The sequence below is a fragment of the Ostrea edulis genome, chromosome 2 (assembly GCF_947568905.1).
Source record: "Ostrea edulis chromosome 2, xbOstEdul1.1, whole genome shotgun sequence".
Taxonomy (NCBI): Eukaryota; Metazoa; Mollusca; class Bivalvia; order Ostreida; family Ostreidae; genus Ostrea; species Ostrea edulis.
Window position 1 is genome coordinate 76,354,806 of NC_079165.1, and position 18,500 is coordinate 76,373,305.

The 18,500-nt window shown below is 35.5% G+C and overlaps 1 protein-coding gene across 14 annotated transcripts in view; it reads right to left on the minus strand.

Moving 5' to 3' along the window:
- Positions 1 to 18,500, minus strand: part of LOC125679272 (hemicentin-2-like) — a 43,803-nt gene that overhangs the window by 20,483 nt on the left and 4,820 nt on the right. For 11 of the 14 annotated variants that reach the window (XR_008799841.1, XR_008799842.1, XR_008799845.1 and 8 more), the window contains exons 2-5: positions 13,097 to 13,423; positions 7,938 to 8,267; positions 3,160 to 3,465; positions 1,653 to 1,949 (exon numbers count right to left, since the gene is read on the minus strand). Coding sequence is in view for 9 of the 14 variants with exons in the window: in XM_056153648.1 (XP_056009623.1) it covers positions 1,653 to 1,949; positions 3,160 to 3,465; positions 7,938 to 8,267; positions 13,097 to 13,423 (1,260 nt within the window). In the remaining 5 variants the exon portion in view is untranslated. Of the gene's footprint in view, positions 1 to 1,652; positions 1,950 to 3,159; positions 3,466 to 7,937; positions 8,268 to 12,529; positions 12,633 to 13,096; positions 13,424 to 18,500 lie in introns of those variants that run through there. The other 3 variants (XM_056153646.1, XM_056153644.1, XM_056153645.1) reach the window with 3 other exon arrangements.

The following is an 18,500-nucleotide window of genomic DNA, read 5'->3' on the forward strand; positions in this document are numbered from 1 at the left end:
TTACATAATATATAGAAGATGTGCATAAAGTTTGAATGAAATATGTGTTGCGGTATTAGAAATAAACTGCGGACAAATTGCGTCTACGGACAAACGGACGGACGTAGAGACGGACAAAGTGATTCTAGTATACCCCCCAAACTTCGTTTGCGGGGGTATAATAATGTTCTAAACAATATATATTATCAATGTTATATTTTATACATTATGGTGTTACGGGATATTCCACTTAGGTTAAATTACAGTTTATGCCCCCCAAAAAGTTGCTTCACACCAAATTTGAAAAGAATTGGAATGGTAGTTATCAAGTCAATTGGGTTTAGGCCGGTGACCTTAAAGGGTAGTTGTGTTGACGATCTGCAACTTATACAATCATTGAAATATACATCAAACGCATAACCATAGATATCAAAAGTCAGATCCATATTTCGTGGATCTTTCGTGTTAAGCAGAAAATGTTTGACATGCATCATTGATAAAAAATATTCAAAATGTTTTAAATAAAAACAGGTGTTAAGCTGCAGTTTGTTTTTAAATTTGATATCAATGAAGACATGTGCGAGTCAATAAATTATTATTCAATATGAAGATCTGTGATACTCTCGTACAAATTATATTTTCTTGTGTCATTATAGTATACATTATTTATATATCAAAGAAGAAATACTGGATAGATAAATTGGACATTAAAGTTTTGTTTTGTGCACTTTTTCTGAAGGAAATTCAAGTATTTTGTTTATATCCTTGTCTGTCCGTCTATTCATCACATTCCTTTGAATGGAACTACTTTTACATTTTAAGAGGTAGAAAATCGGTTGAGAAAAATAAACACCATATGCAGGTGATAATGGAATATTGCTACATTGATATGGGCAGTTGATGGTGAAGAAGTGGAGTCATCCCTTTTGTCATAAAGCTTGCCTTTGACATTTATGTTCAATAAAATATCCAAGTAAGAGGCAGGTTTGGAAGACTGTTTTTTTTTTATTTCGAGTTCATCAAGATGTAAGAAAGGTGAAGATAACGAACAGTGATCAATCTCATTACACCTATAAGCAATACAAAGTAGTTAGTTGGACAAACGCGGACCCCTGGACACACCAGAGTTGAGATAAGGTGCCTAGGAGGAGCAAGCATCCCCTGTCGACCGGTCACACCCGTCGTGAGCCCATATCCTAATCAGTTATCCGTAGAATTGACTTATGGATGAAAATGATTATTGTGAAAAGATAAAACGTCGTCGATATATCTAAACGTCGAGTTGAGGGCCACAGGAAGGGATTTGTTCTTCTCATGTGGAATATTTTGAATAATCTCTGCTTCATAAGATCCCAAAGACAACAAAGATATTGTCAAAGAGGAATTTCAGCATTTATTTTATTTCAACTTCAGAATACTTGTGCATGGAATCAGAGTGGTATTTTGGATGACTGATTACTAAACATGAATGTTTCTTTTTCCATTTTTGTTGACGAAGCAACTGTCTATGATGCACAGAAGTCTACTAATTAATTCATTCTGAGGAATTTTCGTGTAAAGCGTTGTAAAGCCACACGTTTTGGTGTTGTTGATTTGAGAAATGTTTTGCAATTTTAAATTTACTAAAAGTTCTACACTTCATGTAGTGTTATACACTTTCAGAATTTACTTACAGTACACGGTGTTGATCTGTGTTGCTGACGTCCTGTTATACGACAGTGACGATCTTGGACTTGTGGCTCTACACTGACACGTTCTCTGGTTGTACTTTCTGTTTGCTGTCAATGTCAGAACTGACTGGGTCCCTGTATTGGTCACTCCAGTGGTCAGTGTGTCATTTCCACACACCCAGTTCCACGTGATGTGAGGGTTACCCAGCGTAGACAAAGTACACCGTAATGTAATGGACTGCCCTTCATCCACTGACGTAAATCCATCAGCTGTCAGTTGTGGGGCAACAGGGGGTGCATCTATTTAATTGAATTTAATATGTGTCTGATATTTCTTTTTACATTTACATATTGGTAGAAAAACTTTAGCTTGACAGGGCTTGTCAGTTGATGTATTTTCTGTTCCATGACGTATTGTAACAACAACCGACGCGGTGCCACCGAAAATTGTTTCATTCCATGTTCAACTCATTGCTTTCAATATAATCATGAATAAAGTCAGAAACCTACTGAAAGGCGAAGATAACGAACAGTGATCAATCTCATAACTCCTATAAGCAATACAAAATAGATAGTCGGGCAAACACGGACCCCTGGACACACCAGAGGTGTGATTAAGTGCCTAGGAAGAATAGACATTCCCTGTTGACCGGTCACACCCACCGTGAGCGCTATATCCCGCTCATGAATGCAATATTTACGAAATCATTTCGCTCATTTAGACATACACTGAATGGTTTAATGTATAAAAAAGGATGCATTGTGTCACAATAATACACTCCGAATGACTCCCTCTGTATTATGACGTCAATATATTGTTATAGCCATAACAATATGATTTGTTTTTATAATGTATAACGTCTGAATATTTTTTTAGAATGAAAGCGCTTACGTTTTACAACGTGTTATCATATGTGATTTCATTTTTACTTTCTGATTACCTGACACTAAGCTAATTTTTCATATTTAGTAGATGATGCGACCATTTACCTTACGTCATCTTTTAAAAGTACATTTGGTCGACCGGTCTAGCGCGCTGATTACATGCTACAAGTGGGTTTCCAAATAAAGTAAAATTATCTATGCTTAAGAGAGAGAGAGAGAGAGAGAGAGAGAGAGAGAGAGAGAGAGAGAGAGAGAGAAGAAGAAATCACATTCATATTCTAGATGAAAACGCAGTAAAATTTGATGAAGGTTCACTTTACTTTGACATGTCAATTTCATTTACAACAAGATGGCTATGCTACATTTCTTTAAATGTAAGAGTTATTAGTGAGAATTATGCGAGAGTATCCGGGGATATTTATCCCAACTAACATTATGTATACTTTCAAATAAATGATGAAATAATTTTTTAAAAAGAATATCAGTAAGTCGAGACTATCTCCCCAGCTCTTCCTGAAATCCCTAAAGGTCACCAATCAATCAATCAATCAATCAAAATGTACGTTTTAGAGTACTGTTCCTTGTCCATGTACATATTCAAAATTTACACATACATTGTACTTACATATTACACTTAGTTCAGTTCGGGCTGACTGGATTGGAGTTTCTCCATTTATGTTGACTGCAGTACAAAATATCCTCTTCCCATTATCCGTTCTTTGAAAAGATGACGTAAGATTACTGGTCACATCATACAGCAAATTATTCGTTGACGAGATTGATGAACTTCCAATCACGACCACGCTGTCTTTGTACCATGTTATGTTTGCTGGTGGTCTGGCAGCTTTTGATACACATCTGAAGGTGAAGGACGTTCCTTCAAAGACCTCTACACTGGACGATGGTGACAGTGTGACACTACTGACGGGTACTGAAATAACAATGTGTTACTATTATCATCACAAATATTAGTACTATCATTACTAGATTTCACCAATAGAGCAACAAATGTAGATCAAGTTTCTTTTTTTTCCAGTCGAGGTACATGCAATACCAAGCGAAGAAAAACCAAGAAATGTTTCAGAAAATTGGAAAGGTTATAGACATGTATCATTTGATTGATAGTCCTTCATTGTATTTTGATAAAAAAAAAATCAGAACAGTTCTTAAACAATGAATATTGACTATACATTAGAGTCATGACTTTGTGACTTCAAAAGCAATAAGGACCATATACTCCCTAGATAAAATCAGAGTACAAAGTTTGATGTCTGTCAAGTAAAGGGTTTTCAAGATATGGAACAGACAATACTTTGCTATGTTCAGTTTGGCCCGTGACACTATGACTCCCAAAATCAAAAGAGATGGAGTTATTTACTACTGAGGGTGTACCAGTGTAACAAGTTTGATGTCAATCAAGCAAATGATTATCAAAATATTGATGAGATAATATATCCAATTTGATATGTCCAGTTTGGGCCTTGACCTTTGACTCTGTGAACACAAAATGAATAAGATTCATTCTCTCCTTACGATGTACCAGTGCACCAGTTTGGATGTATGTCAAGGAAAGAGTTCTCTAGATATTTAATGGACACTATCTTTCTATTTCCAGAGCGTGTTGACCTCTCACCATGTGACATCAAAATCAATATGGGACATATATTTATTAGATGTATTAGAGCACAATATTAAGTTTCACGTCTGTATAGCAAAGGGTTCTTAAGCTATTGAGCGGACACAAATCTGTCTACAGACCGACCAACCGACCGACAGGCGCAAATAATATGCCCCTTCTTTGTCAAAGTGGACATGAAAAGATGAGAAAATCAAAGAAAAATGAGATGAATAATTTAAACGAAACTAGAATTGTATTGGTACATGTAAATATGCAGTGGATACATTGTTTGTGCAAACACGTGTTCAAAGCCTGTCGAATCCTCGAATCAAAGTGTATGAATAAGAAAGGTACATGTAACTGTCGGATATGATGAATTAAAATGTAGATGTTCTGTAGACAAAAAAAAACACAACACCTTCGTTTTCTACCAATAAACTATGGTGGCATATAACTCTCATCCATGCAACATTTTGTCAAAATAGTTATTTCGTAAGCGCAATTTTAGTTACTCTCTAAAGAAGTAAACATTCATATCAAAATACAGAGTATATCAAAAAAGATAATTTTTAAAGTGTTAAGTAAAGCTTCTGTGCTTTTTTGCCACCAGAGGAATTGTTACTTTTGTTTTCTTGTTACTGACTGTTGTGAACTTATTTTTAAAACAGGTCTACCTGACTGTCTGCTATCGGTTGTTTATACTGTTTATATCACAGGCACCAGAAGTGTGGAGAGATCTTATGTGCATACCTCATAACCAATGAAAAATATAGATACTTTATCCAAAACGTGATTTCCCGCCGATCTCTTTCATGAATTGTTGCTCTCTTCAAATGAATTGATGATATATAGAATTTAATTTGATTTTTAAAAATACAGTTCTCTCCAGTCTTTATATAACAAGCTAACATATCGATTATCAACCTGTTCTTTGTTTATAACTTTATCTACATTGTAGTGGAATGTTGACGCTCGTTCTAAACAGATGTTGTTTTATTGCCCCATATTGCACTTCGTAATTTCAATATGCAGATATTTTGTTTGGCCAGGTTTTGTAGTTTAATTTTAGTGCTAATTTGCAGTTCTATTTTATTTACTTAGTTTTCATTTCTATATATAGATAATCTGTCGTCCTGAAGAATGGACAAGTCTTCCCGAACATTTGACAATTTGATATTTTTCGTGTCGTTTGACCTTAATAAAATATTTCAAATGCAGCGTGTATCTGATATGATTCCCTTAAATTTACGGCAAATTACTGTATCCCGTTTCTATTTTCAATGACCGTGTAGAGTGTGACAATGTGGCGAGAATCCCAGCCTCATCAAAAGCAATTATATTCCTTGCCTAGATGGTCTAGAATGATGGCCACACGCTGCTAGGAGATTTATTTTCGTAGGTCATGAGTTCAACCCCGGGCAAGGGGGGAAGTGGATATCGATATAATAGTGATTTTTTTATGCGATTTATATTATAATATTTCTTCACTTAGGACAAGCATTTATTTTAAAGTTCATTGCAATCTTTGTGCTTTTTAAAATATTTCAAATGCAGCGTGGATATTGTACGATTCTCTTATATTTCCGATACATGACTGTATTCCATTTCCATTCTCAATGGTCGTGTAGCGTGTGATAGGGTCGCGAGCATCCCATCGTCATCGAAAGCAAGTTTTTTGACTTGCTTAAATTTGGTTCCGCAAGTTATGAGTTCAACCCTCAGGGTATACAGTCCACTGTGCGTTCCCCGTTTACAGTTTTGCGCTCACCATGCGTTGAACGTTCACAAAGCGTTCACCGTGCGTTTACAGTTCACTGTCATTCGGAACACCAAAGTCAAAGGATCGATTTTCATAGCAAGGCAAAAATGAAAAAGGAACGTGTGCATAAGAGTGAAAGTAAACTTTCTTATCATATCAGCAATTCAATTTATAAAGTACAAATATCAGGATTATCAACTGCGAAAATTCAAGGAAAACTGCAGACCACTAATCGATATCAAAGAATAGAATAAATCATTGTTATTACCATTACAAAACACAAGTATTGTTTAATTAAGAAGTGGGAGACGTTCTGAATGAGAGAAAAATGCAAGAGCCTTCAGTTCAACCCTTATACATGTACAAGTAGCGTAGAACGAGCAACGAGCGCTGGTACATGTACGAAATGAGGCAGTTTCAGTAAATAAATACCTCGCCCCCATCCGAATTATCATTTTAACATTTTCAAGTTTGGGCAAAACCACAATTTATTATATTTTATTTTGTCTCACTTGACAAGAATTCTATATCAGTTTATTATTTTTCTTAAGTCCCCCTCTCTTACTTAAAAAAAAACCCAATGCTACACGGTGCATTTCCATGAACATTCGTGCCCAAATATCAGATTGATTTGACAAGTATTTCTGATTATTTTACGCCTATATTTATGAGAGACATTGTCAATAAATGTATTTACTCCTTTCCCCAAATTTGAAACTTTTGAATCGTTTGTTTCTAATAAAAAGATAAAATATTTCTCGTACATTTCTGCCCCACATATGATATACGTATAGTTCAGTACAATAAACAGTTTTATCCGCATCAAAAATATACAAATACTGCACAATCTAAACGTAAATTCATGGTCACACTATTTATTTTGTCCGTACGTAAATTAATTCTGGGATTATTTCCTCAGGTCGATATACTATATATACTATTTAGAACACAGGCACTTGTTTCATACATGAGTCCCCCCCCCTCTCCTTAATAATACCACAAGGTACCTAACTAGATTTCGGACACCTTTCGCTTCAAGTTTCATTTTACGATTAGTTCGTTATTCATCCTCACTTTTGTGATATAAGTCGCTTTAATAGACATTGTCCTTGCTGGTATATCATTTTCAGCACCTTACATGAAACCCCATGTCTGTAAACTACTTGTTTATTCATCGATTCCTACCGTTTAACATTTTCAGACGATCCATCGACGAATTTGACGGCTATATTTTAATATTCAAGATACTATTTGACTTACAATTATCAAACTTTGTCAGTTGATGCATGTTGAGTCTTCAGAGTGTGTTGACTAAAGAGTAGATCACAGTGACCTATTTTTGGATTTTGACGGCTATATTTGAATATTTCAGATACTATTTGACTTACAATCATCACACTTTGTCAGTTGATGGGTCTTGAGTCTTCAGAGTGTGTCGACCAAAAAGTAGGTCATTTGACGTTTATATCTGAATATTTCAGATACTATTTGACTTCCATTATCAAACTTTGCCAGTTGATGCATCTTGAGTCTGGAGTGTGTCGACCAAAGAGTAGGTCACTGTGGCCTTCTTTTGAAATTTGACGGCTATATTTGAATACTACTTGACTTGTTAGTTGATGCATCTTGAGTCTTCAGTGTGTCGACCAAAATTAGGTCACCGTGACCTACTTTTGGACAGTTACATTTAAATTTCCAGGTACTATTTGACTTAACATCATCAAACTTTGTTAATTGATGAATCTTGGTTAGTGAGAATTTTTGCCTGTTCTACAATGTATCAGAAGAGCGATTCTAGGCCCATGGGCCTCTTGTTTTTCATTAAGATACATGTTCATCCGTAATAACAATTATTATAAAGATCGCTATCTTTATTATCAGATCTACATGGTGTTGTATGTAGGTATGAAAATGTGAAGATAACGAACAGTGATTAATCTCATGACTCCTATAAGCAATACAAAATAGAGGGCTGAGCAAACACGGACCCCTGGACATACCAGAGGTACTTATAATTCACTAGTACCTTGTACAAAGATGGTGGTACTACTGTTCTTTAGATCTTGACCCCCGCCACTTCTACGACAGTAGACGACCTGATCATGAACAGGATTTAGCAATGTTAGTTTGAATTTCCATGGAGTTCCAAAATCACACTCCGTGAATGCATCATTGGTGTTATTACTACATGACTTGAATCCCCCTCCTACTGCAGCATAAAGAATTGTATTTCCCTCACTGTTAATATAAAAGAACGTATATAATCCACTAGTCTGGTTTGATTGACATGTCAGCACTAAAGTTTGTCCCTTTCTGACTATAGCAGGATTCTGCGGAGTCAACGTTATATCTTGACCTGCAAATAATGATACACAGAAATTGAAATACATATATCAAAGATGGAATTACACGTCTACCGTTATTTTCCAAAGGAATGTTACACTTTCGAAGTATAAAAGTCTTCTAAGACGTATGGAAAGAGCAATATCGTGTGAAATTGTATCAAATGAACCTGGGCCCAGTTTCACAAAACTATCTTACGACTAAGATCTGTTTAAAAGACCAAAATTTGTCATAAGATCCATCATAGCTGTTTCACAAAACTGTCATATTTTAAGATAATCTTAAGATTGTTAGAAATCTTAAGACATCGAGATACTTGTCTTTGGTTCACAAAACGTCCAGGGTCAAATCAAATTATATCTTTGGATAACATAATTATGGTGGTTTGAGCAAATTGCCCCACACCAGCCCCTTTCTATTGGTCTGTCTGAATGCAAAGAATTACATCATATACAGAGTAATAACAAGGACCTACATGTAGAGGAAGGGGGCAGCCGTGGTACGCGCTCCCCTTTTGTCAAAGTGAGGGGCACAACCATGTTTGTGCCCCCCCCCCCCTTTTCAAACAATATCAATTATTTTACTATCATCAAATTTTTTCAATGCTTCCGGATTTTAACAAACATTCTTTCTGTCTGTGCTTCGACATTTTATGGCATTGGTTCGGTCATCTATTGCAAGTATGTTTTGAATTATGATGAACAAGTATCAGACTATGTGATTGAATCGATATCCTATACCTTGGCCATCTCTGCAGCTAAGTTTGACAGTGATAATACAACGGCGTGGCTCTACCTTGGAACTGGGGTGGTAGGGACAAACACTTTGAAGTTAGATTCTATCTAATATTCTACCCCGGTTATCAAAGTATCAAAGAAATGCCGCGGTCTTTATTTTACGATATACCTTCATACGTATTAACTGATTATGAGAAAATCGTTACACATCTCGCTTGCACTTTGAGTTTTGCAAATTAATGCAACAACAAAGTCGATGACTAATGGTTCGATTTTATAATCATGAAAATCAATCAATAGTAAAACTAATTCATTAATGAACGAAGAACATTTTTTTTTCAGTATGAACCAATCGTCTGCATTCTGAAAGCGATACACATACAAACATGGCGTTGCAGAGACAAGTTTTTCTTTAACTGTCTTCAAAGCAATTGATATCATAGGCGTAGCTTGGGTTCGAATATTACCGAGGCAGGGGGTCTGGGGGGCTGTGCCCCCCAGAAGCTATCGACATTTTAACAACGTAAAAGGTGTTGTTTTTTTTTACCGAGGCAGCTGCCGCGGTTGCCTCAATGGAAGCTACGTCACTGGATATAATCATTTAACATCAAACTGAATACTTTAAAAGAATGCTGGACAACTCGCCCCCAAGACAACTCGCCCCATCTGAGGACAACTCGCCCCCCCCCTCTCTCTCTCTTGAGACAACTCGCCCCCAATATCATATATCAATATATTATCACATTTTAATCCTATTTTGTGTGCGTGCACGTGAGTGTGTGTATGTGTATGTATTTTTTTTTTATTTTATTTTTTTTTTTTTACATTTTCAATCTATACATCTGTACATCTTTTTATTTCATACTTTAACACGAATGGTGAAATTCAAATAGGATTATACGAAAATTAGTGCATTTGTATAATTTTCAAAATTCAAATCTTCGCGTAATTGATTAAAAGAAATATTAGATTACTTGATGTTTGAAGTAAATTACTATAACAGCTTGGGGGAAATCAAACAATTAGATTTAATGATTTTTAAAAGCAACAGAAGCAGATTATTGACAATTAATTATACTACGCCAGCTGAAGAGCCAAGCTAATACACTCCCTACCAATACCTAGCTTGTTCCTGCTATAAGTATATATATTTTACATACAAGTAATGATGAATGTACTGGACTCAAACATTGGATTTTCACGGCTTGTGAAAATTAGATCTTTCATCTTGCATAAAAAGACACGAAGTCCTGAGTCCTGAGAGAGGGCGAGTTGTCCTGAGATGGGGCGAGTTGTCTTGAGGGTGAACTGTCTTGGGGGCGAGTTGTCCTGTTACCCTTGAGAATACTTATTTTCAAAATAGATATAGAATACCCCCACCATTTCACCGTTTTCGTCAGAACCCCCCCCCCCAACACACACACACACAAAACAAGGTACTAGGCCGTTTCGGAAACTACCATGATGTCACAGTGACCTACTTCGTAGCTGAATAGGTAAAATATCGGCTATATATTTCCGAGTTGTAGTAGAATAGAAATGAAGTTCTTACACAAAAACGCAATTATTGTTTCTTAAAAAATAAGTATTGAAGATACATGGGGGAGGATGGATTACTTGATAGATACATGTAGGCACCCAACTAAAAGAAGACATTATTTAGGATGTAGCATTGATTCAAAGGGAGCGAAGCCTGAAGTGATGAAAAATTTCAAGCAAAAATTAAAAAGGTGGTGGCAAAGTACATCTGTACTAAACAATAAACAGTAGATCTTTAAAATCTTCTCACCCCGGGGAAGAGGAGGAGGAGCGTTTGTATCTCTCAACACATTGGTTCAATTCACTCAAAACATATTTTACTTTGCATGTTTGCATGACTAACTTGCATACATGTAAAAGCTAGCACACCAAAACCGAAGACAAAAACAATCAATAAAATCTTTAGATCTGTGTGCACATTTTTGGCGTTTTAATTGACGTCTTTATGCATTACTTTACATTATTTTCTTACTTGAATTTTTAACTTGAATTTGAGAATGTATAAACAGTACATAATTTAACTTTAGTCTTCTGTAATTTTGAGAACATACGTTTAATGATTTTATCATAAAGTCTGTGTGCATGTTGCTGTATAACTAAATGTCAGTATACACAAATCTTGTGGCGTTGTTTATTGCATTGCGTCTTTATTGGCAACAGAAAATGATATGTTACAACATATCTCAAAACATCGAAATTAGTCTAAGAACATCGCAGTTTACAGCTCGTTGCAGTAGTCACAAATCATAAAACTTTTAATGCATCAATGAAATATTTATTATCCATCTGTGTATTTATAAGATCTCATTATGTTATACAAAACACTTACCCTCTTCTCTGAGAGAGTGAGAGAGAAAGAGAGAGAGAGTACTCTGAAAATGCATAGCATAACACATCCGGACTTTCCACTAACGAATTTGGCCTTATTACAGTTTTATGTTTTACTAATCCTTTTGAATGCATTTATTTCATATCGCGAGGGGATGCTCCGCTTAGCGGTGCTCTTTCTGAAACGAGCCCCGGGAAACAAGACACTGTAATAAATCTGAATTAAATGAAATTGGTGATGAATTACACTACAAGTTTAATTGCAAATCTCTGAATGATATAAGAAAACAATATTTATCACCAAAACAAATACCTTTCAAAAACATCATCACTTTTAAAAATATAATGAATTCAAACAAGCAATCTTTTCTAAGAAAATTGTGTTCCTTTATAAGAAATATTAATAAACTATGCTCCCCGACCCAATGACTACTCGAATCTAAAATTGCATATGTTGCCTATCGCCATACTCACGCATGCCTTCAAACATTTAGTGATATATTATCATCACTTTTATATAAAATATATGTACTAAATCTTGTATACAATTGTGTAATTGTGATGAGAAATAAATTCAGTTCAGAAAACTATTTTGACATTAGGCAGATGCTGGTGAATAGAAACGATTATTTATCTTCATATTCAATTTTTTCTATTTAAAAAGCGCTGGGGGCTACTTTTTGTGGAGGAAGTGGTAGTTTAAAATCAATTGATTAGCTGGATTTCATACCAAATTAAAAATTGGTATCACTCTTGTAAAACGCCAGAAATATTCCGAATAAATTGTTCATCCTGCGTTCACCATTTACTTTGCACTCGCGTTTGCTCTATTCGCGCTTTGGGTTCGCTGACCGTTTAACAAGTTGCGTTTCGATCCCGATGGGATGCGGGTTAGAATAGGTCATCAGTATCCCATGCTTGTCGTACATGTAAGAAGCGACTAAATGGGGCGGTCGTACGAATGAGAAAGCAAACACTGAGGCCCCGTATCACATCAGGTGTGGCCCGATAAAGATTCCTCCGTGTTCAAATGCCGTAAGCGCTGAACATAGGTCTAAATTGCAGCCCTTCACCGGCAATGGTGACGTCTCCATATAAGTGAAATATTCTCGAGAGGAACGTTAACCATATACAACCAAGTTGCGTACCTCTTTCACATTTGTTTACTCACTGTTCGCTCCGCGTTCATTCATCGCTTACTCATCATTTGTTCACCGTATATGTTGAAAAGTTGAAGTTTCAGGAACAGTGCACCTCTAATGCACACGATTTTACTGAAATACAATTGGATTTATGGTATATAGTTCAGTACGCCTGAAAAATCATTGTACAGGTTCGTGTCTATTGTTTTTGGATATATTCTATTCTTGTGAATCTGTATTTGAAGAAGTGTAAAGAATATTCCTAAATATTTGTAACTATGAAATTTTGAACTTCCCTTTATCAAAGTTTTATCTTTTTTGGTTTAGTAGTGAGAAAAGCTCATGATTTGACTTTCTCTTAATCTTCACTTGGTGGAAAGGCGTTGCTCTTCATTTGGTCAATTTTGAAATTCCTTTATCTAAGAATCCTTTGAGGCGACTGTGAGATAGGTTAAGATTGGCCAAGTGATTTCAAGGAAGTCAAAAGTGTGAAAAGTTAACTACAAATTGTATATGAATACTGACAACGCAACAAAAACACTTTCATCAGAATATCTAGAACAAAGGTTCAGGCGAGATAATACCTATCTGATTACCTTGTACACGTATCGTGGTATTTCTCACACTTAAAATTGAAGAGGATGGCCTCTGTCTGCTGCAGTAGATGACCTGGTTGTGAACAGGTTGTGACACTGTCAGGTTAAATATCCAGTTGTCAAAATCACATTCAATGATAAAGTTTGGGTGTTGACCTAAGTTACAATTCTTAAAGCTTCCTATAGCAGTTCCATAGTTCATCTTTTCCATCGATGTATCCAGAGAATAAAACTGATAATTTCCACCAGATTCCGCTGACTGACATGTTAACTTCAGTGTTTGTCCCTGTATAACTGTGGCAGGATTTGGATATAGTGTAATTTGTCCTACAAAGAAACAGTATGAGTCATTTTCTGTAAAAACAAAAGAATCTAAAGGTGTTCAAACATTTGAATTCAGAGTATACCCATGTATATTATTGCTAATAACAACTTAGTTTATGCTTTGAGTATTCGTTACCATAGTAACCTTACCTGACCTAATAATGGGTATTTTGAAAGTCTTGATTTCATGAAATATTGAAATTTTAACCCCCATATTTCTTTTTAAGAAAAAAAAAATAAACTGCCTTTACCTTTATATTATGGAGCATTGAGCATTTCAAAAAGATCAAACTAACAATAAGAATAAAATGTGTTGCCTGAAGTATTGAAAGCTGGTAGAAGTCTAAAAATAGTCAATTCTGGAGGCTTCTTTCCTTTAAAATTTTCATAGTACTGAAAAACCTTATTTTCCCATAATTTTCATTGGATATCTCTGTTTATTCCCAAATAAAGACTTGTTTTTTTTCTTAATGCCTGTACTGTTATAGCCTCTTATCATATAGTTCGCAATTTGTGTACATGTATCTCAGAATTATAGTGGAAATGTCCGAAAATCCCGAGTTTCCTCATTTACAGATTTGAAGATTCCACCATGGTATAGGTGGCATACTTTGTAATATTTATTAAGTCTGGGAAGAACGTTTTGTGTGTAAATAAAAAGGTGTGATTTTAGGGGTAAATAACGACAAATGAGTGGTTACCATAGCAATCATTCACAGAAATAATGTACAGTAATCCTTATACAGCTTATTCCAAATTTACAAATTATGTTCGTAACCAGATTTACATAATCCTTAAGTATTATTAGTGTTTCTTTTCATATAGATATATCAACTGCAGAAGGCTATAGAAGTAAAGCATTGACACAATTTAATTTAGCCCCCCCCCCCCACCTTATAAAAAGAAAGGGGTACTTACACCTGTCTTATGACCAAGTGGTGTCCACTCAAAATCATGCGAACCATTTGTTTGAAAGGCATGACACTTGTTACACAGTTTAGCAGAACAGAGTAGATGATCGTTATTGATTTTAAGTCACAAGGTCACGAGTCAAACTAATGATGACATACATGCAACTCCTATGTTCCACGTTATGAAAATCTATGTACAAGAAAATCCACTTTTCGAAATGTATTCCTCTGTCAGGTGTTGATGTCAATAAGGAGTATCGTTTATGTATCCAGAGTGAACTGATTTATGATTTTGTAAGAATCAAAGAGAAATAAAAGGAGACATAATATGTAATGCATTATAAATGTAAATATGTATCGATCTCGTGACCTAAAAATCAATGGGGTTTTCTTCTCTTCATGCGGAACCAGTATACCAAGTTTGATGTTTATCAATAAGGCCGTCTACTCCTTAGGGGAACCAGTATACCAAGTTTGATGTTTATCAATAGTGCCGGCTACTCATTAGGGGAGACCAGTATAACAAGTATGACGTCAAGCAAAGAATCCCTACCGACCATAGAATTTGCGAAATGCTGACTTTAAACGAAACTTACAATTTAAACCTCTGTAAATTCAACTTATTTGTTAGCCTGCCTCGATTAAAAAAAATCAAACACTGTACATAGAATATGCTCTCGCATATCGATTAAGTGCAGATTGTTCTACGACCCATCGAGGATTTTATACTCATATTAAGACTTCACCAGTTGTAGGTGACCTCAAATTTTGACCTTTGTTCAGTGCTCAGGGCCGTAGCAGTGATGGTTCTTTAATGTGAGGTGTCAGTGTCTGTCACGACGCTGGACCTCTCTCTTTAAGGTAATTTGAGAAAGACCCTTGATTCTCACTTCTAAATGGCGAGCGTGTTTTGCAAGAGCAATCAATACCTAATGTTTACGTCGTAAGTTTGACACAGGTAAGAAGATGAAGTAAGTTATATCTTTTAAGTGACCTTGACTTTTAGGAATGACCTTTTTCCGAAAATTCGCACGATGACCAATAACTCTTAAAATATTGTTGATGAGTTTTCCCCGCATATAAGGCATATTCTTAGAGGCCTTGACATTTATGAAATGTCCTTAAGTGACCTTTGTCCAAATGATGAATAACTGCTGAAATATTAGTGAAATAGGGGTTTTTTTTCATATAAGGTATATGCCCTGAGGGACCTTGATGTTTACAAAATGACCCTTAGTAACATTTGTCCGATAGTCATTCGCACACTTATCAATAACTGTTGGAATGTTGTTGAAATTAAGTTCCTTTCATATATAAAGTAATTATATGTTCTGGGTGACCCCAACCTTTAAAATTGATCTTGAGTGACCTTTATCTGAAAGTCATTGACCTGTTACTTATGATCAATACTTGTTCAACAAATTCGAAATAAGGACCTTTTATATGTCCTGAGTGACCTTGACTTTTCTAAACTGACCTTGTGAGACAATGGTCAAAATGTCTTTGTCTCAATGAACATTTGTGATCAATATTCTGATGAAAGAGATTTAAGAGATATGAGCTCGAAAGGACAGTGAAATACAACTATGTATATGCTCCCCCGAAATTTTTCGAGGAGCATAGAATTAAAGTTTTGCTACTATGCTCATATTCCATTTGTATTTTACCTACAATGTCACTGGTCTAATGACAATTGATGGTAGCTACCAATGGGCTGACTAGGGATTCAAAACCAGTAAAAGTTGGATAGAAATTGTATATTCGTGGCAATACTTGCTGTAAAATGGACATGTTGTACTACAAACTTTATGAAATAACACAACTGGCACCTGTAATCAAGTCTCTCCCTTCTATACTAATATCAGCTTTACAGACGACGATACTTAAAGTTATATTGTCCGAATCTCAACAAAATTTCTCGACGTTGTAAAACGCTAAACATTATATCATCGCATGCACATATTTATGAGGCTGTACGACATGGCATACATTATTTCACCTGTTTTAACCAGAATTATTTGATTCTAAATCAACAGTTGTCACTCGGCCATTTTAAGTAGTTTTCAATATTCATTTCGACGATATACATTTGAACAATTACCTTTTCACACACGTCATTGCGTTGTTGTTGGTGATTTCTTTTCAATTGTTTTTGTTTATTTATTTTTTAACATATCTAATTTTAAAATTATCACCGTCGTAGAGACGTTTGAATTAGAAGAAATGTTGAAAAATTCATAATTAGCCGTGGTTAATTTTAAATACACGTTCTCATATATACATGCGTATGTATGTGAATATATATGTACATGTATATCTTTTCATACCCGCCCCTTTTCCCTCTTGTACTACATTTACATGTACCTCTTCCACACCATGGATATCGACCCCCATAATTGTTTTAAATACCACTTTGTTATACATTGTATATGATCACAGAACCTATCTTTTTATTCTTATCTTTGTACGTATCATTATGAGTATGCAAAGTGAAGATAACGAACAGTGATCAATCTCATAATTCCTACAAGCAATACAAATTGTTTGTATTTCAGAAGGCCCAGGAGAATGATAGTACCATGTCCTAATCGGGCTACCTTCTCTAAATAAAGCATTATTATTATCATTTATTTAATACAATTAACCGTAGCCCAGTGGTAGAGCGTTCACTTCTTAACCGGGAGGTCGTGAGTCCATGCCCCACTCGTGCCATGGCTGCGTCAAACCTAAGATGTTAACAAAACTTACAATTTGTTCGGCATTTTGAAGTGAGAATCACGAGTATTTCAGATATGACCCTAAAAGCGGAAGCCTCGTGTCACGATAGGCGTTGGCACGTTAAGCAATACTCACTGCTTCAACCTTCCGCGCTAAAAGACCGGGAATACCCTAGAGAAATGTTCATCCCTATAGCAATTCAGCTTATATGGCAAGTTCACACTTTAGCGTGGACCTTGGAATCTTTAAAGTGGCGGTTTCTGCATATTTTATATAGCAGTTGCGCGAACTTTTCACATCCAAAGATACATTTACATACTTGCACATGTCCACAATCGGGAAATCAAACAATCGGAGATAATAGTAGAGTCAACTGATTTGTGTAAGCGTCAAATCGAAGGGAACCGAAAATATTGAGCATTGCCACAGTCAATATTAGAGTGGCTGCATTCATTGTCGACTTTAATGATAAAACCAAGAAATGTGTTCCTGAGTTCGACAATAAATTCATTTTATTTTAGTGTGAAAACAACCAGTCATGCAGTTCAAATTTTCCAAACTCTCAGTTGTAGATTAAATCAAATATTTAAAAAAAGCAAACAAACAAACGTTTTGTTGTGTGTTTTCAAGAAAATGTGTTATATAAAGCTTGAAAATTAAACCACACGCTATAGAACTTGAGGGGTTAAAAAAAGAAATATTAAAAAAAAAAACACAACCAAATACATATTTTACCGTGGGATGCGACAAAGTTCTTTCGAAACAAGCTTCAGCTGATTGACATACATTACGTGTACCTCATGTGTAACAATAGAAATTAGAAAATAGGTACATGTAGTGAATAAAATGTCGTTTAAGTTTTCCTTTGCTAAATGATTGATTGATGTTTCCGCCACACTCAACAATTTTTCAGTTATATGGTCGCCCAGTTTTTTATTGGTGGAAGAGAAAAACCCAGACACAATGTACCTAGGAATAGACCACCGACCTTCCGAAAGTAAACTGGGAAACTTTCTCACCGGCGCGAGCGGGATTCGAACCCGCGCCGACAGAGGTGAGAGGCCGTGTGATTTTGAGCGCGATGCTCTAACCACTCGGCCACGGAGGCCAGAAAAATCAAAGGTGTTATTGCCTTTTACATTATCAATGGTGAAATAACTTTCCATAATATCTGATCAATTAATATTCATTTAGACTTTTACAGCACTCATAGTGTAGAATTAACCATACCCACATTCTATATGAATCTCTCTGTTCATTCATGGAATTAAAAAAGTGAATTTCTTGATATTCTGTCCATCATGGTGAATGATATAAAAAACTGTATGCCACATTTACTGAAAGTTTAGTTTTGCTATAAAGTAATTGATTTATCACATCTTAAAATACTAATTGGAATTCTTTCTACGAATGAAATAGATGAAAATGTATTGTCGCAGTCAACTATCTAA